The 25,577-nt window shown below is 43.1% G+C and overlaps 1 protein-coding gene across 7 annotated transcripts in view; it reads left to right on the plus strand.

Moving 5' to 3' along the window:
• The window catches only part of mtif2 (mitochondrial translational initiation factor 2), a 65,613-nt gene that overhangs the window by 21,642 nt on the left and 18,394 nt on the right, over positions 1 to 25,577 (plus strand). For all 7 annotated transcript variants that reach the window (XM_041182350.1, XM_041182335.1, XM_041182367.1 and 4 more), the window contains 3 exons: positions 1,850 to 2,021; positions 9,819 to 9,979; positions 24,657 to 24,833. In XM_041182350.1, coding sequence (XP_041038284.1) covers positions 1,850 to 2,021; positions 9,819 to 9,979; positions 24,657 to 24,833 — 510 coding nt within the window. The remainder of the gene's footprint in view (positions 1 to 1,849; positions 2,022 to 9,818; positions 9,980 to 24,656; positions 24,834 to 25,577) is intronic.

The raw sequence follows: 25,577 nt of genomic DNA on the forward strand, positions 1-25,577 counted from the left end.
AAGATAGATGGGAACACCACTACCTGGAAGATCCCCTCCAAGTCACTCACCATCCTGAATTGGAAATATATCACTGTTCCTTCACTCTCGCTGGGTCAAAATCCTGGAACTCCCTTCCTAACAGCACTGTGTATGTACCTACACCACATGAGCTGCAGCATTTCAAGAAGGCAGCTCACCACCACCTTCTCAAGGGTAATTGGGGATGGGCAATAAATGCTAGCCCAGCCAGCAAAGCCCACATCCTATGAATGAATAAAAAAAATTACTGTAAATTTGTTGTATTGTCATTGCTATTGCTTACATGTCTATTATTAACAGTCTATTCTGTAGTTTATTGCCTAAGCCTTGGTCTGATGGAATGTTTATTCACCTTGAGTCTTCCAAGGATCCACCCTTGACCCCCCTCCTCTCATCTACATGGCTTCTGCTTCTTGGCGCTATTATTCACATGGAGTCAGTTTCTCCATGTATGCTGATGGTATCCAGCTAAACCTCTCTGCCAGATTTTTCAATCCCTACACTGCCCTGCGTGCTGTCAGACTGCTTGTCCATCAATTAATCTCAGATGAGCTGCAATTTCCTATGGCAATGCATTGAGGAGATCAAATCCAGCTCCAATTTTTAATCTGGGGCCAGTGGGAAGGGCCTGTTACTTAGCCAATGTGCGACATAAGCAATTTAAGTCTCAGCCCCATTTAAATCTTGCTATACTGACTCCCACCGAAGCTGATGGGGTTGGAATGGAAGGTGGCTGACAAATGTGCCAAGTCATGCGGCTGCAGGCCACCAAGAAAACAGTCCCTGGCACAGTTATAGGCACAGCAAGAGGAGCCTGGTGTTGAGGAGCCCATAGAACAGATTGACAGGGAACCATTTAAAGAGAATTAAATAACTTCCCTGGGTCTATTCTGACCCTTGATCCTATTTGCTTCCAGCTTCGTCTATGGATTGGGCAATACAGCTGTGATCCCAAATTAAAATCTCACTGGTCTATGAATTATTGCTACTGGGCCCTGAATTTTCACATCAGTGAGGACACCAACAACCCGAGCCTTTGGCAGGTGGCCTATATTCTCCCAAAAAAACAAGAGTTAAATAGATGAAAGGAATGGACAACAGGAATGCAGCAGATAGCCATTTTAATTCCTCACCTATCCCATTTCTGCTGGGTGAACAGAGTTAAAATCAGGCTGCATCATAAAATATGTATTTTAACTATCAATTCCACCCACTCCTTGGCCGTTGTCTAAAGCTGAACCAAATTGTTTGTAATCTCAGTATCTTATTTGACCCTGTATTTCAGCTTCTAATCCCCATATCCTCTCCATCACAAAAAAGTCCACTTCCACCTCTTCAACATCAACTGTGTCTGTTCTTACCTCAGCCTATCTGCTGCTGCTTTAGTCCCCTCTGGACAACTATTCCAATGCTCACCTGGGTGATCTCCTATTGTCCCCTCTCTAGAAACTTTTATCATCATTCCTGTCCTTACTGACTTTCATTGATTCCCAATCTGTCACTCCTCATTTAGAATTCTCATCAATGTTTTCAAATCATTTCACTACTTTCCATTCATCGTCCCTTTAACTTCATCTTGTTCTACAATTCTCTGTAACTTTCCATTCCTCTGACTCCAGCTTCTTCTGCACTTCATTTATTGGTAGTTTGCCTTCAGCTGCATAGGCAGATTGCTCTTCCAAACTGTTTCCAGCTCGCTCGCCTCCTTTAAACCCAACATGATAGGATTAGAAAAATAAAGTATCAAAAGTGCCTAAAAAAGAGAAAAATAAGTTATTTCTACATGTATTTCTAAATATTCAAATAGTTAATTTCTTTCTGAATGTAGATCATGTATATGAGGCTCTGCTGCACACAAATATTGACATAGACTCCCTAGAACAGGATTTTGTCTTAGATGAAAAATGGATAAAAGAGGTCATAAAGAAGTCTGGAATGAAATTTAAGTGGGCAAAACTTTCAGAAGAAAAAGTGAAAGAAAATAAAGATGCTGTGAGAAGGTAGGTTCTGTATTTAATTGCATGTAATCAGGCAATAATGGTTATGTTCTGTTAATACTTTGGTAAAATATCAATATTTTTAAATAGAAAAATTCAAGCTATATTGAAATGTTTCATCTGCCTATTCTGTGCAATGGTATCAAACCACTACAGAAATGTTGAATAAAAATAAAACCCGATAGAGCACCAGGCATCAACCTAGACACCGGATATGACAGCGGTACACCCTGTGCTGTCAAACCTGCAAAGTCCTCCTCATTAACATCTGGGAACTTGGGCGAGAAATGGGATACAAACTAGTCAAGCAACAGCCTGATACTGTCATACTCACTGAACCAAACCTTGCAGCCAATGTACCAGATTCCTCCATCGCTATCCATGGAGGTATCCTGTTGCAGCAGCAGGACAAACCCACCTGAAGTGTCGGCACTTTGGTCAGGAGGGAGTGGTCCTGGGAGTCTTCAACATTGATTCCGGACCCCACTCCAGACCCCATAATTCTCATGGCACCAGGCCAAACATGGACAAAGTGACCTCCTGCTGAATACCACCTACCACTCTCCCTTGGCTGGTGAATCAGTACTCCACCATGTTGAACACCACTGGGAAGAAGCGCTAAGGGTACAGAAGGGCACAGAATATACCCTGGGTGGGGAACTTCACCGTCCATAATTTTGACTTGGATTTTTGCTCCCTAGCCGGGAGCGCAGAGTCGGGACATTTCCTAGCTACAAAAACCTGACCTGGGAGCAAGTGCCGAGAAGGTCAGATTTTCGTTCTAGGATGTCAGGATTCCCTGGGAGTTGGGCTGGGCTACCTGGAACAATTGCAGAAGCAGGCTGGGCAGAAGACCTGCCTCAGTGCACCAGCACTGTATTGAAGTTTAAAAAAACCCAATTCAGACGGCCCTGCAGCCCTCACCCCACACACCCCCTCAATTCCCACACACTCACCATGCCTCACCAATGCCACCTAATGCCCCTCACCCCCTGACTCCTCATATCCTCCATGCCAAACCATGCCCCCACCCACCACCCCATGGTTCCTCATACCCTCCATGTTAACCTATGCCCTTCTGCCCATCCCCCCCATGGCCCCTTGTACCCTCCAAGCCAACCTATGCCCCTCACATATCCCCATGGCCCTTTGCCAACCTAGTGCCAACTCATGCCAACCCTTGCCCCCCACTTTTGCCACCTTTTGCCCTTGCACCTACCATGCCAATTCACCCAATATCCATCATGGGCAGACCCCAGGATACATGCTGAGATTAAATAAAATAAAATTCCAAGTGTCTATTGCAGACTTTATTGCTTAAAAAACACTCTCATTCATAAAAACCCATTTACTACATTAACTACATTATCCCTTAAAATAACAAACGTTTCAGTCAATTCTATAATACCCTATAAAAACAAGCATTGGAATTCACAGTCCCATTTCAAAGAGTCCATAACCAGCCAATCAAACTGAAATGGCAGGCTTAATAGATGGTTGTGAAATCAGTCGCTCTCCATCGTTGCGAAAATCCAGGCATTTTTGTCTGAATTCATTGTAGACGACACAAACAACATCCCAGAAATACATGTAAATCAGGAGGTGAAAGAGAGGGAGGAACTATTAAAACTATTAGAACTAAAGGCTGACTTCATCTGAAGATCTTAAAAGAAGTGGCTGCAGATAAAGTAAATACATTGGTTTTAATTTTCCAAAATTCCCTTGATTCTTGAACAGTCCCATCAGATTGGAAAATAGTGAATGTAACTCCCCAATTAAAGAAAGAAAGGAGACTGAATACTAGTAATTACAGGCCAGTTAGCCTAACATCTGCCATTCAAAAAATGCTCGAATCTATTATTAAGGAGATTAGAAAGTCTTAATGCAATCAAGCAGAGTCAACATGGATTTGTGAAAGGGAAATTATTTTTGACTAAATTAGAGTTCTTTGAGGAAGTAATAAGTAAAGTGGATAAAGGGGAACCTCTAGATGTGGTTTACATAGAATTTCTAAAGGGATTTGAAAAGGTGCCACATGAAAGGTTAACACACAAAATAAGAGCTCATGGTGTAGAGGAAAACATATTATCATTAATTAGAGTTGGTTGGCTAACAGGAGGCAGAACATAGAGATAAATGAGTCAAAATATGGTGCAAAAGATAAGGCTGAGGCATTTGCTGCAATCTTCAGCCAGAAGTGCCGAGTAGATGATCCATCTCAGCATCCTTCAGAGGTCCCCAGCATCACAGATGCCAGTCTTCAGCCAATTCAGTTTGCTCCACGTGACATCAAGAAACGGCTGAAGGCACTGGATACTGCAAAGGCTATGGGCCCTGACAATATTCCGGCAATAGTACTGAAGACTTGTGCTCCAGAACTTGCTGTGCCCCTGGCCAAGCTGTTCCAGTACAGCGACAACACTGGCATCTACCTGGCTATGTGGAAAATTGCTCATGTATATCCTGTCCAAAAAAAGCAGGACAAATCTAACCCGGCCAATTACTGCCCCATCATTCTATCCTTGTTCATTAGTAAAGTAATGGAAGGGGTCATCAGTAGTTTAGCAATAACCTCCTCATTGATGCCCAGTTTGGGTTCCGCCAGGGCCACTCAGCTCCTGACCTCATTACAGCCTTGGTTCAAACATGGTCAAAAGAGCTGAACTCCAGAAGTGATGTGAGAGTGACTGCCCTTGACATCAAGGCCACGTTTGACCAAGTGTGGCATCAAGGAGCCCTAGCAAAACTGGAGTCAAATGGGAATCGGGAAAACTCTCCACTGGTTGGAGTCATACCTAGCTCAAAGGAAAATGGTTGTGGTTGTTGGAGGTCAGTCATTTCAGCTCCAGGACAGTATTGCAGGAGTTCCTCAGGGTAGTGTCCTTGGCCCAACCATCTTCAGCTGCTTCATCAATGACCTTCCATCATAAGGTCAGAAATGGGGATGCTTGCTGATGATTGCACAAATGTTCAGCACCACTCATGACTCCCCAGATACTGAAGCAGTTCATGTCCAAATGCAGCAAGACCTGGACAATATCCAGGCTTGGGCTGACAAGTGGCAAGTAACATTCACACCATACAAATGCCAGGCAATGACCATCTCCAACAAGAGAGAATCTAAACATTGTTCCTTGATGTTCAATGGCATCACCATCACAGAATCCCCCACTACCAACTTCCTGGGATTACCAATGACCAGAAACTTAACTGGACTAGCCATATAAATATTGTGGCTACAAGAGCAGGCTAGGAATTGCAAAATGAGTAACTCACCCCCTGACTCCCCAAAGGCAGAAATCAAGAGTGTGGTGGAATACTCCCCATTTGCCTGGCTGAGTGCAGCTCCCACAGCACTCCAGAAGCTTGACACCATCCAGGGCAAAGCAGCCCACTTGATTGGCACCACATCCACAAACATTCACTCTCTCCACCACCGATGCAGAGTAGCAGCAGTGTGTACCGTCTACAAGATGCAGCGCACCAAGACTCCTTAGACAGCACATTCCAAACCCACAACCACTACCATCTAGAAGGACAAGGGCAGAAGATAGATGGGAACACCACTACTTGCAAGTTCTCCTCCAAGTCACTTTCCATCCTGACTTGGAAATATATCGCAGTTCCTTCACTCTCGCTGGGTCAAAATCCTGGAATTCCCTTCCTATCAGCTCTGTTGGTCTATCCACACCACATGGATTGCAGAGGTTCATGAAGACAGCTCACCACCAGCTTCTCAAGGGCAACTAGAGATGGGCAATAAATGCTGCCCCAGCCAGCGAAGCCCATATCCCATGAATGAATAAAAACACAATTTCAGGTTGGCAAGTTGTAACCACTAGAGTGCCACAGGCAATAAATTGTGACCTTGCCAGAAATGCTCACGTCCCATGAATGAGTAAATAAAAAATTGATTTCACCATAATCTGTGAAAAAGCATGAACAAACTGTTGATGGTATATCAGTTGGATGTTTCATTGTATTCAGATGGTGAGCATTAACTGGCGATTCACTTGTGCTATAGTAAAAGACTGAAACTGTGGTGCATGTCAGAAATGTGTGTCTCTAAATAAAAAAAATGTATAAGTGTGTAAAGACTAGCTTTTAGTTCTATCCTTTGCCTCCTAACTATCTTTGTTGCGATAGAAACTCACCTTGACTCCATTTGGGAAACTGCACTGACTAACTGGCACATCTATTTTTAAAGTTCTGTTTTGCTTTCCATTTTTCTGTCTGGATTTCCTATCATTCTTCTCTTCTGAAAATAGCTTAGCTTTGCATTGGCTGGGGACTCAATTCAAATGTTCATATAGTTAACTAAGTATTGCACAAAAATTAAGCTTGTCAGTTGAGCTTGTCATTAAAAGCCATATAATCAGAGAATAGATTTGCTTATTCAAAAAAATGCATGGAACAGTATATTTCAGTCATCTATTCCCTAATAAAAATATTACTCTTTCTTTCTTACTTTGACCAATCCCTCTGGTACAGTCTTCATCTCCATTCCCTTAAGTTCAGGGATAGAATTGAATGGATATGGCAGACAGGTGGTTTCGCCATTCACTGTGAGATCTGCCTGGACCACATTAAGCAACATCTCATCTGTTAAAATTGCTCATAATTCCAGGCTCATCACGGAATGCAAAGATAAATCCCGTCTTCTTAAACCCCTCTCCTCATCTCCTCTACCCTCACCTCTAAAAATAAGTGTAAAGAGCTCATGGACTTCTTTGTCACTCAGATTGAGATCAGCTAACTGCCTCTGCTGCTTCCCTTCCTTCCATTAGCATACTGGGCTAAACTTTCTCCAAAGTTTTTCCCTGTTCTTTCCCTAAGCTCTCATCTTTCTCTAATTTCCTTCCTGTCTCCTCATGTCCTCTTCAAGCTCATCTTGTCCCTGGTACCCACCTCCTACGCCATTAGCCCTATTTCATCTAAACTGCTGACCAATAGGATTCGCTTCCTGATCCTGATATTGTTAACAGTTCTCTCTCTTCAGATATGTCCCTTTCTGCTTTAAATCTGCCATCATCACAGTTGCCACAAAAAACAACTGTGACCCCACTGTCCTTGCAAACAACTGCTCCATCTCAAACCTCCCTTTCCTCACCAACGTCCTTAAGTCTTTCCCAGAACTCCATGTTTGAATTCCTCCAGTTAGGTTTCCTCACTTACCATCATGGTTCTTATCATAGGCACAAAGGACATCCTGTGCAAATGTGACAGAGGTAAGCTATCCCTCCTTCTTGTTCTCCAACTATCTGCAGCTTTTGACACGGTTAACAGCATCATCCCTCAGCGCCTCTCCACAGTTATGCAGCTGGGTGAAAATGCATGCGCCTGGTTTCATTCTTACCTATCTAATCATAGCTTCTCTTTCTGCTCCCACATCATTACTTCTGGTATCCCCCAGGCATCTATTCTTATCTACATGGTGAAGTGAGCAACTGCCCTTGACATCAAGGGCACATTTGACTGAGTGTGGCATCAAGGAGCCCAAGCAAAACTGGGGTCAGTGGGAATCAGGGGGAAACTCTCCACTGGTTGGAGTCATACCTAGCACAAAGGAAGATGGTATGTTGTTTGAGGTCAATCATCTCAGTGTCAGCACATCACTGCAGGAGTTCCTCAGGGGTGTGTCCTAGGCCCAACCATCTTCAGCTGCTTCATCAATGATCTTCCCTCCATCATAAGGTTAGAAGTGGGGATGATTACGCAATGTTCAGCACCATTTGCGACACCCCAGATACTGAAGCAGCCCATGCCCAAATGCAGCAAGATCTGGACAACACCCAGTCTTAGGCTGATAAGTGGCAAGTAACATTCATGCCAAACAAGTGCCAGGCATTGACCATCTCCAACAAGAGCGAATTCAGCCATTTCCCCATGACATTCAATGGCATTACCATTGCTGAATGCCCCAATATCAACACTCTAGGGATTACCACTGACCAGAAACTGATTTGGACCAGCCTTTTAAATACTGTGGCTGCAAGAGCATGTCAGAGGCTGGGGATTCTGAGGCAAGTAACTCACCTACTGACTCCCCAGAAGCCTGATTACCATCTATAAGGCACAAGTCAGGAGTGTGATGGAATGCTGTTTCACTTGCATGGATGGGTTCAGCTCCAACAACATTCAAGAAGCTGGACATCATCCAGGACAAGCAGCCTGCTTGACTGGCATCCCACCCATCACCTCCAAGACCCACTCCTTGCACCACCGAACCATGGTAACAGCAGTGTATACCATCTACAAGATGCACTGCAACAACTCACCAAGGCTCCTTTGACACCACCTTCCAAACCCGCAGCTTCTACCACCTAGAAGGATAAGGGCAGCAGATGCATGGGAATACCACTGCCTGCAAGTTTCCCTCCAAGCCACACACCATCCTAACTTGGAACTATATCGCCATTCCTTCACTGTCATTGGGTCAAAATCCTGGAACTCCCTCCCAAACAGCATTATGGGTATACCTTCACCACATGGACTGCAGCGGTTCAAGTCAGCGGCTCACCATCATCTTCTCAAGGGCAAATAGGAATGGGCAATAGAAATGCTGACCTAGCCAGCGATGCCCATGTCTCATGAAAGAATAAAAAAAAGCTATCCCTCGGCAACGTTATCCAAAAACACAGCATTAGTTTTTATGCGTACACAGATGACACCTAGCTCTCCCATATTACTCCTCTCTTAAGTTCCTCAGTGTTGCTAAATTATCAAACTGCTTCCCCGGTGCCGGATGAATCGAAACGTCTTCCAGTTAGATATTGGGAAGATTGAAACGATTGTCTTCTGGCCCTGCAAGATATTTCATTCCCTAGCCACTTACTCCATCCCTTTTCCTGGAAACTGCCTGAGGCTGACCTAGACTATTCACAACCTTAGTGCCATATTTGATCCCGAGATGAGCTTCTGACCGGGTATTCGCACCATCACTAAGCATACCTATTTCCACGTCCGTAATTTCGCTGGACTCTGCCCCTCTTTCTACTCATCCACTGCTAAAACCTTATTCTCTATACTTGTTACCCCTAAACTTGACTATTCCAATACAATCCTGGCTAGTATCCCATGTTCTACCTTTCGTAAACTTGAGGTCATTCAAAACTTTGCTGCCTGCGCCTTTGCTTGTACCAAGTCCTGTTCAGCCATTGTACTTGCTAACCAACACTGACTCCTAGTCAAGCAACACCTGGGTTTTAAAATTCTCACCCTAGTTTTCAAATTCCTCCATGGTCTTGCCCATCCCAATTTCTGTACTTTCCTCCAGCCCCACAAAGCTCAGATATCTGCACACATCTAATTCTGACCTCTTGAGCATTCCCATTTTTACCTGCTCTACCATTGGTGGCTAAGCCTTCAGCTGTCTAGGCCCTAAGCTGTGGAATTCCCTCCGTAAACCTCTCAACCCCTCTACCTCTCTTTGCGCCTTCTAAGACATTCCTTAAAACCTATCTTTTTGACCCAGCTTTTGGCTTCTGCGCTAATATTCCCTTATGTGAGTTGGTGTCAAATTTTGCATTATTAAACACCTGTAAAACACCTTGGGGCGTTTCATTATGTTAAAGATGCTATATAAATACAAGTTATTGTCGTTAACAACTGACCCCAGATCAGCTATTCTTTCTGATAGTCTTTGCCCATGTTGACTATACTATTTGGAAAATATTATTTTCTATTCTGTTATCTTTTCAAGACTTCTTACTAGATTTCTAACTGCTGAGGAATTAAATTAACTTAGTATGAGATTTCACTATCATCTGTAAGCTAATCACAACATGCTTTCTGTTTTAGGCCACTTTCAGATCCAACTATGCTAGTTCCCCGGTCACCTATAGTTACTATAATGGGTCATGTTGACCATGGAAAAACAACATTACTTGACAGTCTTAGGAAAACTCAGGTTACAGCTATGGAAGCAGGAGGTATCACTCAACATATTGGAGCATTCCTTGGTACGTCTTGCATTCCTCTTTTTGCCTGTCTCAGTTGTACCTGATAAATATTTTTTTACTCAGCTGTGTGTTTCAAAAAGTACAGTACTTATATTTTTAAGGAACATGTTTTTTTGGTGAAAATATAATCAACTCCTAGTATTGTTTGTTTGACACTCATTGGAATGTGCATACTATGTCAGCTTTATAGTTTTAGGAGCATTTTCCTACAATGGCATCTTTAAAATATCTCTTTTCTGCTATAATCTGTCTGTCATCTCCATCTGTCATATCCCTGCTCTAATTGTGAGGAGGAGCTGGAGGCCAGTCCCCGGTGACACACTGAATGGGATATTCTACTCATTACCAATCATTTTCATTCATTTGGGAATTTTTCCAGTTCCTTAAGCTGGCGGATAGACATTTAGAAAAAATGTATTTGGTCAATTTACCAACAGTTTCCCCAGGTGAGTGCTAGATCTGCTGCCATCAACCTGTGGGGAAGCCAAATAAGGTAGCTAAAGAGTCATTTTAAAATTTTTTGTTTGCACCACAAGGCAATTTTTCCAGCATCACACGGGCTCCCTGCTATGTCAAGACCCTAGCAACTCAGAGGAACCAGCTGCACTGTGGGAGGTCACAGCTATGTGAAATGTCAAGCCTTTTTAATGTTTATCGGCAAGATATGGCAAGCCTGATGCATCCCCATGTCAGAGGTTTGCTATAGTGCAAGCATCTCCTGGAGGCTAGTGCTGAGACTGATGCAGTGCAAGCTGCTCCCCTGATGATGTTGACACCTTCATTGTTTCCCTGCCACTCCTGCTGCTTGCCCCTCAGTAGCACTCTTGCTTGTGACACTGTGAAGGCTACCAGCCCAGCAGCGGGCCACGTTGTATCTACCTCCCTCCTCCAGTACTCATCCACCATCCTTAATTGGATGATGTTCCTGGAGGCAGGTTCTTAGTTGTCCGGCTCATGTAAGATTGCACCTGAAATCCCACCACTGCTGCTGTGATTAGGGTCAGGACTTGAAAATTATCACCCAAAGACTTTTAAAGTCAGGAAGATTCAGCCCGATGTCATTGGAGTAGGGGCCGTGATATCACACGCTTTTTCCCATTCTAATGCTTAAACAAGAAAGTTTTTTTTGCAGAACACCTTTTTCCTTGAATTAGCTGAAGCTTTTTCACATGGTCTTAGCACAAGTTAAGGACAGCTTAACCAACGATAGTTTGGGCACATTCTAATTTCAAGTGCCTGCTTTGCTAAGAGTTCATGAGCTGGTGTGTCTTTTAATCATCTGAAGACATTGGACCATTGTGAATTTCAATCCTTATTAATAGAAGGAATGGAAAAAGTCTTGCATTTATACAGCAACTCAGAGTTTCTCGCAACAATTTTTCCACATGATTCACATACAGTGAGTTATTTTGAAATGTAGTGATAGTTTGTAAAATGAAGTTTTTTAAAATTAATTTACGGGATGTGGATCTTGCTGGTGAAGCAAGCAAGAAGGTGGTGGCGAGCTGCCTTCTTGAACCACTGCAGTCCCTATAGTGTAGGTATGCCCAGAGTGCTGTTAGGGAGGGAGTTCCAGGATTTTGACCCAGCGACAGTGAAGGGAGTGGAAGGAGTGAATGTTTGTGGATGGGGTGCCAATCAAGCGAGCTGCTTTGTCCTGGATGGTGTCAAGCTTCTTGAATGTTGTTGGAGCTGCATTCATCCAGGCAAGTGGAGAGTATTCCATCACACTCCTGACTTGTGCCTTGTAGATGTTAGATCCATGTATGTCTTGGTGCTCATAAATGTTGTGAGCCTAATAATCCAAACCTTGATATGAATGCAAACAATATTCACAAAAATAACCAGTTAAGCCATTGATCCTGCTGTTTTCAATGGATCATGTACAAGTTGCCTTAAATTCACAGAATCATAGAATATTTACAATGCAGGAGGCCATTCAGCCCATTGAGTCTGCACTGACCCTCTGAAAGACCATTCTACCTAGTCCCACTCCCCAGCCTTATCCCCATAACCTTGCAATTTCTTCTTTTCAGATAGGAATCCAATTCCCTTTTAAATACCTTAATTGAACATGCCTCCATCACTCTCTCAGGAGGTTCGTTCCAGACTCCAACCACTCTCTGGGTGATAAAAAGTTTCCTTACATCACTTTTACTCCTTTTGCCAATTATTTTGAATCTTGGCACTGTAGTTCTTGATGATCTCTTGACTGGGAGCAGTTTCTCACTACTTACCCTGTCCATACATCTCAGGGTCTTGAATACTTGTATCAAGTCTCCACTCAGCCTTCTTTTCTCCGAGAGAAACAGTCCCAACCTCTCCATGGTTTATCCCTGGAATCATTCTTGTGAATCTCCTCTGTACTGTCCAATGCCATCACATCTTTCCTTAAGGATGGCACCCAGAACTGGATGCAGTACTCCACATGAGGCCTAACTAGTGTCTTATACAAGTTCTACAATGACCTCCTTACTCTTATACTCAATGCCCTATTCATAAAGCCCAAGATACTATATGCTTTATTAACTGCTCTCTCAACATGCCCTGCCATCGTCAATGACTTGTGTACATATAAACTGAGGTCTCTATTCCTACAGCTCCTTCAGCAATTTTTCTCTATTTTATACCATCTCTCCATATTCTTCCTGCCAATATGAATCACCTCACACTTCTCTGCATTGAATTTCATCTGCCACTTGTCTGCCCAATCCACCAACATGTCTTAAGTCCTTTTGGAGTTCAAGACTTTCCTCATCACAGTTTCTAATCTTCGTATCATCTGCAAATTTTGAAATCATGCCCTACACACCATAGTCTAGGTCATTAATATCTATTAGGACGAGCACCTGGGGAACTGCACCACAGACCTTCCTCCAATCTGAAAAACAACCATTCATCACTATTCTCTGTTTCCTGTCACTCAGCCAATTTCTTACTCCAGTGCCTACTCTCCCTTTTATTCCATGAACTAGAATTTTGCTTACAAGTCTGTTATGTGGCTCTGCATCAAATACCTTTCAAAAATCCACATGTACCACATCAACAGTGTTGCCCTTATCAACCTACTTGATTACCTCCTCAAAAAACTCTAGCAAGTTAATTAACCATGATTTTCCCTTAATGAATCTATGCTGGCTTTCCTTAATTATCCTGCACATGTCTAAGTGATTATTGATTTTGTGCTGAATTATAGTGTCCAGAAGTTTCCTTATCACTGAAGTCAGACTGACTGGTCTGTAGTTGCCGGCTTTATCCTGGCACCCCTTTTTGAACAAGGGTGTAACATTCACAATTCCCCAGTCCTCTGGCACCACCCCTGTGCCTAAAGAAGACTGGAAGCTTATCACTTGTACTTCTGCGATTTCCACTCTCACTTCCCTCAGTACCCTTGGATGCATCTCATCCGGTCCTGGTACCTGATCTATTTTAAGTATAGATAGCCTTTCTAACAACACCTCCTTCTCAAATGTAAATTATTCAAGGGTACCAGTTACCTCCTCTCTCATCTCGGCCTGGTTAGCATCCTCTTCCTTTGTAAAGACAGATGCAAAGTGCTCATTTAATACCTCCGCTATTTCTCCTGCCTCTACATGCAAGTTTTTTTTATCCCTAATTGGCCCTACTCTTTTACCACTCTTTTATTATTTATATATATATACATACATATGAATTAGAAGTAGGAGTAGGCCACTCGGCCCCTTGAAACTGCTCTGCCATTCAATAAGATCTTGGCTGATCTGAATGTAACCTCAACCCCATATCCCTGCCTGACCCTGCTAACCTTTCACCCGCTTGCTAATCAAGAATCCATCTAGCTCTGCCTTAAAAATATTCAAAGACTCTGTTTTCACTGCTTTTTAAGGAAGGGAGTTCCAAAGACTCTCAGCCCTCTGAAAGAAAAAAATTCTCCTCATCTCTGTCTTAAATGAGGGTCCCCTTATTTTTAAATAGTGGCCCCTAGTTCTAGATTCTCCCACAAGAGGAATCATCCTTTCCACATCCACCCCGTGACAACCCATCAACATCTTAAAGGTTTCAATTAGTCGCCTCTTACTCTTCTAAATACCAGTCGCTACAAGCCTTTCCTCATAAGACAACTCACCCATTCCTGGTATTAGTCCAGTAAACCTTCTCTGAACTGCTTCTAGCGCATTTACATCTTTCTTTAAATATGGAGAGCAGTACAGTACGCAATATTCCAGATGTGGTCTCAATAATGCCCTGTACAACTGAAGCATAACCTCCCTAGTTTTGTAATCAATTCTCCTCACCATAAACAATAACATTCTATTAGCTTTCCTAATTACATGCTGTACCTGCATACCAACCTTTTTATGATTCATGCACTAGGACACCCAGATCCCTCTGAATCTCAGAGCCCTGCAATCTTTCACCATTTAGATAATAAGCTTTTTTATTCTTCCTACCAAAATAAATGATTACACATTTCCCCACATTATACTCCATTTGCCAGATCTTTGCCTACTTACTTAACTTATCTATGTCACTTTATAGCCTCCTTACGTCCTCTTCACAATTTACTTTCTGTCTATGTGTCGTCAACAAATTTAGCAACCATTCCTTCAGTCCCTTCATCCAAATCATTTATATAAATTGTAAAAAGCTGAGGCTCCAGCACTGATCCCTGTGCACACTGCTCGTCACTTCCTGCCAACCAGAAAAAGACCCATTTATGCCAACTCTGCTTCCTGTTAGCTAGCCAATCCTTTATCCATGCCAATGTGTTACCCCCTATACCATGAGCTTTTATTTTCTGCAAAAACCTTTGATGTAGCACTTTATCAAATGCCTTCTGGAAACCTAAGTACAGTACATTCACCAGTTCCCCTTTATCCTCAGCCATGTGACTCCTTCAAAGAACTCCAATAAGTTGGTTAAACATGATTTACCGTTTAAAAAACCATGTTGACTCTGCCTGGTTGCCTTGAATTTTTCTAAGTGCCCTGCTATAACACCTTTAATAATAGTTTCTAACATTTTCCCTATGACAGATGTTAGGCTAACTGGCCTATAATTTCCTGCTTTCTGTCTCCCACCTTTTTGAATAAAGGAGTTACATGTAGCATTTTCCAATCATTTGGAACCTTCCCCAAATGTAGGGAATTTTGGAAAATTAAAGCTAACGCATTAACTATCTCACTAGCCATTTCTTTCAAGACCTTAGGGTGAAGTCCATCCAGACGCAGGGCTTTGTCAGTCCACAGCCCCAACAATTTGCTCAGTACCAGTACCCTGGTGATAGTAATTTTTCTGAGTTCCTCCCTCCCTTCCATTTCCTGATTTACAGCTATTTCCGGGATGTTACTTGTGCCCTTTATAGTGAAGACTGAAGCAAAATACATGTTTAATTCATCTGCCATCTATCTCCCTACTTTCCATTATCAATTCCCTAGACGCTTTCTCTATAGAACCAACACTCACTTTGTTAAGTTTTCTTATTTAAAAAGCTACAGAAACTCTTACTATTCATTTTTATATTACTAGCTAGCTTTCTCTCATACTCTAATCTTTCCCTCCTAATTAATTTTTAAAATCATTCTTTGCTGTTCTTTATATTCTTTGCAACCTTCTGACCTGCCACCTGTCTTTGCATAAGTTTGAGACTGACTTTAACTTCTTTAGTTAACCACAGATGGTGGGCCCTCTCCTTGGAATTTTTCTTTCTCATTGGATTGTATATATTCTGTGTATTCTGAAATATTCCTTTAAATGTCTGCCACTAAACCTCTGTTGACCTATCCCTGAACCTCATTTGCCAGTTCACTTTAGCTAGCTCTGCTTTGATGACCTCATAATTGCCCTTTATTTAAGTTTAAAATACTAGTCTTGGACGCACTCGTTTCTCCCTCTAAATGAATGTAAAATTCAATCATATCATGACCGCTGCTACCTAGGGGTGCCTTCACTAGGAGGTTATCAATTAATCCTATCTCATTGCTCAATACTAGGTCTAGTATAGCCTGTTATAATAAAAACAAAAAATGCTGAATAAACTCAGCAGGTCTGACAGCATTTGTGGAGAGAGAAACAGAGTTAACGTTTCGACTCTATATGACTCTACTTCTGCTCTGAAGAAGAGTCATATGGACTCGAAACATTAACTCTGTTTCTCTCCCCACAGGTGCTGTCAGACCTGCTGAATTTTTTCAACATTTTTTGTTTTTATTTCAGATACCCAGCAACCGCAGTATTTTGCTTTTATCCTAATATAGCCTGCTCTCTGGTTGGCTCCAGAATGTGCTGTTCCAAGAAACTATCCTGAAAACATTCTATATACTCATCTAGGCTATCTTTGCCTGTTTGATTTTTCCAGTCTACATGTAGATTAAAACCCCCCATGACTATTGCTGTACCTTTCTGACAGGCTCCTGTTATCTCTTCTTTTATACTCTGTCCTACTGTGTAGTTACATTTAGGAGGCCTGTACACCACTCCCACAAGTGATTTCTTGCCTTTATCATTCCTCATCTTGACCCAAACCGCTTCTACATCTTCGTTTCCTAAACTTAGGTCATCCCTCTCTAATGTGCCAATATGATTAATTAACAGAGCACCTCTCCATCTTTTCCTAACTTCTTGTCCTTCTTAAATATCACTTACCCTTCAATATTCAGGTCCCAATCTATGTCATCCTGTAGCCATGTCTATGTGATGGCAATCAGATAGTGCAAATAGAAATTAATAAGCACAATCAGTTCATCTGCTTTGTTTTGAATGCCATGAACATTTAGATGCAGAGTTTTTAGTTTTGTTATTTTATTACTTTTGTAGCTTCTAGCTTTATCTGCTGATTTACACTTAGGTTTGTACTCCATTCCTGTCATAGTCTGTTTATAATTTCCCATATTAATACTTGTCTCTCCTCTTTGGTTTACCACGTCTTCCCAAATTTGATCCCTTGCCCCTACTATTCAGTTTAAAACCCTCTCATCTTCCCTGGTTAGGCGGCTCGTGAGGACACCAGCTCCAGCACGGGTCAGGTGCAGATCGTCCCAACGGTACAGATCCCACTTTCCCCATAACTGGTGCCAGTGCCCCACAAACCGGAACCCACTTCTCCCACACCAGTCTTTCAGTAACGCATTCGTTTCCCTAATCTTATTTGTCCTATGCCAATTTGCACCAGAGATTATTACCTTTGAGGTTCTGCTTCTTAATTTGGTGCCTAGCTCGTCATGCTGACTATGCAGAGCCTCCTTCCTCATCCTGCCTATGTCAATGGTACCTACATGGACCATGACCACTGGATCCTCCCCCTCCCGCTGCAAGTCGCTCCCCCTCCCGCTGCCAAGTTGCTCCCCCTCCCGCTGCCAAGTTGCTCCCCCTCCCGCTGCCAAGTCGCTCCCCCTCCCGCTGCCAAGTCGCTCCCCCTCCCGCTGCCAAGTCACTCCCCCTCCCGCTGCCAAGTCGCTCCCCCTCCCGCTGCCAAGTCGCTCCCCCTCCTGCTGCCAAGTCGCTCCCCCTCCCGCTGCCAAGTCGCTCCCCCTCCCGCTGCCAAGTCGCTCCCCCTCCCGCTGCCAAGTCGCTCCCCCTCCCGCTGCCAAGGCGCTCCCCCTCCCGCTGCCAAGTCCCTCCCCCTCCCGCTGCTAAGTCCATTCCCCAGCCCTGAGCAGATATCCCCAACCCTGGCACCCGGCCGGACTCTGACTCGCAACCATATGTTGGACAACCTTGATTTAAAGTAATTGGCAGAGGATTAAAAGAGAATTAAGAGAGATTTTTTTGATCCTGAGAGTGGTGCAGTATGGAACTCACTGTCTGAAAGGGTGGGAGAGGCAGAAACTCTCATCACATTTCAAAAATACTTGGATATGCACCTGAACATCTTTAACCTACAGGGATATGAACAAGAGCTGGAAAGTGGGATTTAGCAGGATAGCTATTTTTGGCTAGCAAAGATGTGTTGGACTTAATGGCCTCCTGTGCCATAAATTTTCTGTTTCTATCCCTCCTGTCCTCATGCCTCCTCTTGAGTATTCTGCCTTCTCAAATCCCTTCCCCAACATGCAGCACTCCTCAATCTTCCTACTGTCCTGCTGCCATCCCAGCCTTAACTGTCTCTTTGGTAAGCTTACAGCTTTCCACTGTGCCTTTCTTGGCATCCTCCATAGGCCTCATTGAGGCATATGTCCTTAGGAGCAGTGACCACAACTGCCACATCCTACACTGTTGATGACCTTCTTGCACAGTGCACCCATTAGTGGCTCTCTTGCCAATCTCCTCCCTGTCCAACTTATGCCTTCCAGCCCCTCTCTGCATCCCCCTCAATGGTGTCTCATCACTTGTGAACAAGGCCCTCTCCATCCATGAGCTTACTGTGTATAATTGCGTTGACATGGTGGCCTTGACAGAAACCAGGCTAAGGGATGCTGTAGTCTCACTGTTCTCCTATACATTCCACCACCTGATCTGCCCAGACCATCATGGTGGTGATGTGGATTTTATGGCAAAATCTCCTCCTCTGAGCATCTCATATTGTTCCATTCCCTCGATTCATTTAAAATTTTTGTTTTATACCATCCAGCCAAATACCAGAGAAAATTTCTTGCCACGTTATTTTCACTGCTTTCCCCCTTCAATCTCAGTGATTTCAAACTTCATCTCAACTATCTCTCTTCTTAAGATCACTGCCCTCTTATCTTGCCTTAATCTCTCCCTCCATAGAAACTCCCCAACTCATTTTTGCGTCCACTCTTTCGGCTTTGCCATCACATGTGACTGCGCTATTCTCAACCTATCAATCACAGGTAGGGCCATTTCTGATCACTTCCTTGTATTGCTCTCCACCCACCTCCTAACCCACCTGCCCTTCCCCCTCCTAACCCTACTTCCTTCTGCATCCACCCCTGGAAAAAAAACCTCTCCCAATTCATTTACAACAGCTGTTTCATAGCTCCAACTGTCTAGCCTTTGGCCTTCATTCACCTTGATATTTCTGCAATTACCAATCTGCTCTACCAGGCCATTGATGCCTAGTTCCCACTGAAACGATTACTCTCTCTCACCCTGACTGTTTCCCAGGTATGGCCCTTACCTTCCCTACCTTAAGCCCAAGGATACAACACAGACTTGAACAGATATAGCAGTCAACTGCCAGGTCTGCTGGATCATATAGGTGCCTTCCCACAGTACCTTCCCATGCAATTGCAGGAGGTATAACACCTGTCCCTTTACTTCCTCCCTCCTCATCATCCAAGGCCCCAAGCACTGCTTCCAGGTGAAGCAGTGATTCACTTGCACTTCTTTCAATTTAGCCTACTGCATTCACTGCTCACAATGCAGCTTCCTCTACATTGGGAGTAAATTTTTTGCAGAATACCTTTGCTCAAGCATGACCCTGTTCCTCCTGTCGCTTGCCATTTCAATTCACCATCTTGCTCTCATGCTCACATTTCTGTCCTTGGCTTGCTACAATGTTCCAGTAAAGCCCAATGCAAGTTGGAGGAACAGCACCTCCTCTTCCGATTAGGCACAGCATTCTGGACTTAACATTGTGTTCAATGACTTCAGGCTATGAACTCTGTTCTCCATTTTGATCTTTTTTTCCCAACCCCCCTCCACCGCTCCCCCTCAGTGCCAGTTTGTGGTGTGTTTTGCTTTCAGTAAGTTCTGACCCTTGTTCTGCTATTAACACATTATGCTCCTGCTTTCAGACACGGCTGACCTTTAAGCCACTATTAACACCTGCTTTAGTCTTTAACAGTATCATCACCACTCCCTTTTCTTGTGTCCATGACATCTTTGTCATTTAATCTTTCCTAATCTCTAACCTATCCCTGACCTTCTATTTTGCCCCTCTTGCTCCATCCCCCACCCTTTCAACAGCGTACAATCCATCACATTTTTACCTCTCTTCAGCTCTGAAGAAGAATCATTTAGACTCAAAACATTAACTGTTTCTCTCTCCACAGATGATACCAGACCTGCTGAGTTTTTCTAGCAATTTCTGTTTTTATTTCATATAAAGAACTGTTGGGTCCTGCTAATAACAACAACAGCCACCACCATCACTACGATGAGGTTACAATGCAAAATTTGACACTAAGAACATAAGAAATAGGAGCAGAAGTAGGCCATGTGGCTTCTCGAGTCTGCTCTGCCAGTCAATAAGATCATGGCTGATCTGATCTTGGCCTCAACTCCACTTTCCTGCCTGTCCCCTGCACCTTCCTCACACCTACCCATCCCCCTCCTCCCCAACCCTGCCCTATAACTCTCGACTTCTCAATAGTTCAAAAATCTATCTGTTTCAGCCTTGAATATATTCAATGACTCAACCTCCAAAACTCTGGGGTAAAGAATTCCAAAGCCAAAACTGAGCCATGTAAGGCAATATTAGGGCAGATAGCCAAAATCTTAGTGAAAGAGGTAGAATTTAAGGAACATCATAAAGGAGGAAAGAGACTTAGAGCGCTGGAGAGATTTAAAGAGTGAATTCCAGAGCTTAGGGCCCATGGGGCTGAAGGCATAGCCACCAATGGTGGAGCAATTAAAATTGGGATACACAGGAGGCTTGAAATAGAGGAACTCAGATATCTTGGAGATGTCTTGTGTCCATGACACCTTTGTCATTTAATCTTTCTAATCTCCAACCTATCCCTGACCTTCTATTTTGCTCCACCCCCCCACCTTCCCAACAGCGTAAAACCCAACTCATTTCTACCTCTCTTCAGCTCTGAAGAAGAATCAGATAGACTCAAAACGTAGGGCTGGAGAAGATTACGTAGATAGGAATGATGTGAAAATAAGGATGAAAATTGTTAAATCAAGGCTTTGCTTAACTGGAGGCTGAGCTAGGTCAGTGATCATAGGGCTAATGTGTGAACAGGACTTTGTGTAAGTAAGGAATTGGGCAGCAGAGTTTTGGATGACCTCAGTTTTGTGGAGGCTAGAATGTGGGAAACTAGCCAGGAGTGCAGTAGAATAGTCAAATCTGGAAGTAACAAAAGCATAAATGAGGGTTTCAATAGCAGATGCCCCCGGACTTGTGCTAAGTTCTACAATTTTATAGAGGGTGAAATAGGTAGTCTTAGTGATGGTGCTGGTATGTGGTTGGGAACTGATCTTGGGGTGAAATGTAACAACAAACTTGCAAACAGTTAGTCTCAGACTGTTGCAAGGGAAAGGGATGGAGTCAGTAACTAGGGAATGGAGTTTGGAGTAGGGTTTGAAGTCAATGGCTTCAGTCTTCCTAATATTTAATTGAAGGAAATTTCTGCTCATCTAGTACTAGATGCAGAATAAGCAGCCTGATAATTTAGCAACAATGGAGTTGAGAGACGTGATGGTGAAGTAGAGAGGTGTATCATACATGTGAAAACCAATGCCGTACTTTCTAATGATATTGCCCAGAGGCAGCAAGTAGATGAGAAATAAAAGGGGACCAAGGATAGATTCTTGAGAGACACTAGAGCTAACAGTGTGGGAGGGGGGCAGTGAAGCTATTACAAGTGATACTCTAGCTACAATTAGATAGATTAGAATGGAAACAGCAAGAGTGGTCCCGCTAGCTGAACAATAGTTGAGAGATGTTGGAAGAGGATGGTTTGGTCAACTATGTGTAAGGTTGCAGACATGAGGAGGAGGGATAGTTTACCTTTGTCACAGTCGTATAGCATGTCCTTTCCTTTAGTATGAGCTGATGCGGTTCTGTGGCAAGGGTATAAACCTGATTTGAAGGATTCGAGCAAAGAGTTCCAGGAAGGATTGGCACAGATTTGTGTGGCGATAACACATTCATGGACTTCAGAGAGGAAACAGTGATCAACAGTTGAGTGGAAATAGGGTCAAGGGAGCAGGAGATGGGCTTCCTGGACAAGTTGAGTTCAGAGAGACCATGAGCGAAAATAGGAGAGAAACTCGGGAAAGATGGAAGCTCAGGGCTAGTGCCAGCAGGATGCTCTAGAAGAAGCTTGGCCCAGTGGGCTGGTGGAATAGAGGGAAATGGCAGAGGCAGACGATTAGGTCATCTCAATCTTAGTGACAAAGAAGTCTTTGAGCTCTACACACTTATTGTGGAAGAGATGGGAGAGGGGTTTAAAAAGATGGTTTGCAGTAGTTGAAAGAAGCCAGGAATTTTCTTTACTTTCCATGGTGATTCTGGAAGAGAAACACCACCTTGATCGGTGGTGGTCAGATTTCAGTGATGTGTCAAACCATGATGACTGAGACCACCTTCCCACTGCAGCCTTCTTCGTCCTTTGCAGCTGGTGAAACACAGAGTCTTTCTGTGCCCGTTCTGCCATTTTTGGTTTGCACTTTGTCTGGCACCTCCCTCTGACCTTGTCACCCTGGGTGGACCTACCAGGAGCAAGGAACTCCCGACACCATTGCGCAAGGAATCATTGGAACACACAAGCCTTTTCACTACGTCATGGGGAGAATTCCTATTCCAAAAAGCAGACCAGCTGCGTAGGCGGAGGGAATTTTGCATGAATGCTTGTGGAGCTAGCTTCAAGAAGGACCATAGCCTTTGTTTGATGGTCCTCCCATTTAATCAGAAGGAAGCAGGGGAGGCACTGCTGATGGAATTTCTCTAGCTCTCCACAAGAAACTCGGCCTGTGCTTGAATGTTGCCAAAACAAAACTCTTATTTCAACGCACACCTGGTCAGCCAAATATTCCACCTCCCGTATACGTTGAAGGAGAGACTCTTGAATATGTTGAGCACTTCCCATACATCAGCGGCCACCTGTCTCAAAGGCCACCATTGTTGCGGAGATCCAACACCAGATCAGTGGCACCAGTTCGACCTACTACCAGCTACAGCAGTGAGCGTTTGACAGCAAAGACCACTGCAAGTCAACAAATGATGAGTGTGTCATCACCACATTCCTGTACTACAGTGAGACTCGGACTGTGTATCAGCAAGAGTGAGAAATTCTATCAACAGTGTCTTCACCACAGGTTCTGGATTCATTGAGAGGATTGTCAATAAAAAGCTAGTGTCGTTCTTGAAGCCAGGTCCACAAGCATTCAGGTAAAACTCTTGCAAAATCACTTTGATGGACAGGACACTGTTTGCATAACTGAAAATCGTTTATCCCACTATGTTCGGTTTTTTAACTTCTCAGTTGGCCAGCGTTCCAGGGGAGGACAAAGAAGACTCTCCAGAGACATTCTGAAGCTCTCCTTAAAGCACAGCAGCATTGACTTCAATGATTGTGAGGAATTTGCTACCAATCACTCAGAATGGTGATAACCTGTCCATCAAGCTACACCATGCCTCAAGTCTCAACACCTTAATGATAAGGCAGAGAGATGGCAGAGAAGGAAAGAAAAGGAATTAAATCCTGCACTCTGGATCCCACTACCATCTGGGACGTTCTGCCCAATTTGCGCAATGATCTGTGGGTCGAGAATCGACCTGTTCAGTCACATGAGGACCCGTGGCAGAAATTCACAACCTTGAGTAAACATCTTCCTTGAACTGAGGGAAAGCCATTTCTCCTATAATATTTCCTTCCATACAAATTCCCCAACCCATATTTATGGCCAACCCTTTGACCTTGCCACTGCCTTACTCCCTTGAGTCAATCACAGATAAGGTTCTCCTGCTGCTGAAATCCTCACCTGTACCTTTGTTACTTCTGGGATTTTCCAATGAATTCCTGGCTGGCTTCCCATCTTCCAAAATTCTGCTGCCCTTATCCTAAACTCACACCAAGTGCCATTCACCCATTACTCCTGTGCCTACTGACCTGCGTGTTATGCTATGCCTCAATTTTTAAATTCTCATCCATGTTTTCAAATCCGTCCATGGCCTTGCTACTATCTATGTAACCTCCTCCAAGATATCTGCACTGCTCTAATTCTGGCCTGTTGACCATCCCTGATTTTAACTTTTCCACCATTGGTGGCCGTGCCTTCAGCTGTCAAGATCCTAACAATGGAATTTCTTCCCTAAACTCCTTCCTCCTCACTCCCTTTCTTGTTTTCTTGAAGATGCTCCTTAAAACAAACTCATCTGCCCTAATATCCCCTTATGTGGCTCGGTGTCAAATTTTGTTTGATAACACTTCTGTGAAGTCCCTGAGGGCATTTCACTGTATTAAAGGTAATAATAAATGCAAGTTGTTGCATTCCAGATGGTACCAGTGAGACTGATGATAAAGGGCTGAAATTCCTCTTTGACTGGAAAATGCCAATTTTTTTCTTTATATAGTTTATCAGCCACTAGTTAAGTTTCATTCACATAAATCATTCTTCAAAGTCGTGATTTTGTGGGAGGGCTGTTAATGATGGAAAAATGGGCATTCACTCTTTTAAAGAGGAATGTCATTCCATGGTGTTCCGAGGAATGTCATTCCATGGTGTTCCATGGAATATTTGTGTATGTACTTCATCAGATTTTAACCAAAATTTCTAAGTGACTGGATGCACTCAAAGGTGAAGATGAAGCATGTCAAAAATATTTAGGCACTTAATATAGCACAAAACTCATTGGAAGGTGGAATACTTATTCTGTAATTTATTTAAAGCATGAATGTTTGACCTTTTAATATCTGCACTATCCATTTCTTTACAACAACAATTTCTTCCTGATAACAAACCATCTTCACAGATTTGCTGTTGTTTGCATTTACTGAATTATTTAAAAGTTTTTGTACTTTTTGTTGTGTGATGACTAAAATGTGTTTACTTGTTTGCACAGTGCACTTGCCATCTGGTGAAAAGATAACCTTCCTGGATACGCCAGGCCATGCTGCCTTTTCAGCAATGAGGGCCCGCGGTGCTAATGTGACTGACATTGTGATATTGGTGGTTGCTGCAGATGATGGGGTAATGAAGCAAACCATAGAATCAATTCAACATGCTAAAAATTCTAATGGTAAGTTCAAATGTTTAGAGTTTGTAGACCACAAAATTAGTTATATGTAATACATGTTTCAATTAATGTTTAGTTTTTTTTTCATTTGTTCTTGGGAAGTGGCTAATATCCAATGCTTCTAATTTCCTTGGGAAAGTGGTGTGGTTTATTTTAGAATAAAAACAGAAATTGCTGGACAAACTCAGCAGGCCTGGGAGCATCTGTGGAAAGAGAAACAGAGTTAGCACTTCAAGTCCATGTGACTCTTCTGCAGAGCAGACTCTCTCCACAGTTGTTGCCAGGCCTGCTGAGTTTTTCCAACAGTTGCTTTTTTTTTGTTTCTGATTTCCAGCATCTGCAGTTTTTTGCTTTGGTTTCTTTTAGAGCTGTTTTTTATAATTAAGAGGCTTGCTAAGACCTTCAAAGGGCAGTAACAATCAATTACATAGTGTGGGTCTGGAATCACATGCCAGCACACCTAGGCATAGTGGGTTTCCTTCCTTGACAAACAGTAGTGATTTTTTTCCATGACATGTGAGGTAATTGTTTCCTGGTGTCAGCCTACAAATCACCAAAATTATTGCATTCAGTTTTACAATTTACTATGATGGAATTTAAGCTCAAATTTTGTGGGTTGCTGGTACCTTAAACGTTACATTACTATGCCTGCAGAAATATTGAAGAAGGGGATCGCTTGGCAGTATTGTCAGTATATTCTTTTGAAAATCCCAAAGTCTACATATAACCTATCACAAAAAGAAATAA

The sequence above is a fragment of the Carcharodon carcharias genome, chromosome 2 (genome assembly GCF_017639515.1).
Source record: "Carcharodon carcharias isolate sCarCar2 chromosome 2, sCarCar2.pri, whole genome shotgun sequence".
NCBI classification, from domain to species: Eukaryota; Metazoa; Chordata; class Chondrichthyes; order Lamniformes; family Lamnidae; genus Carcharodon; species Carcharodon carcharias.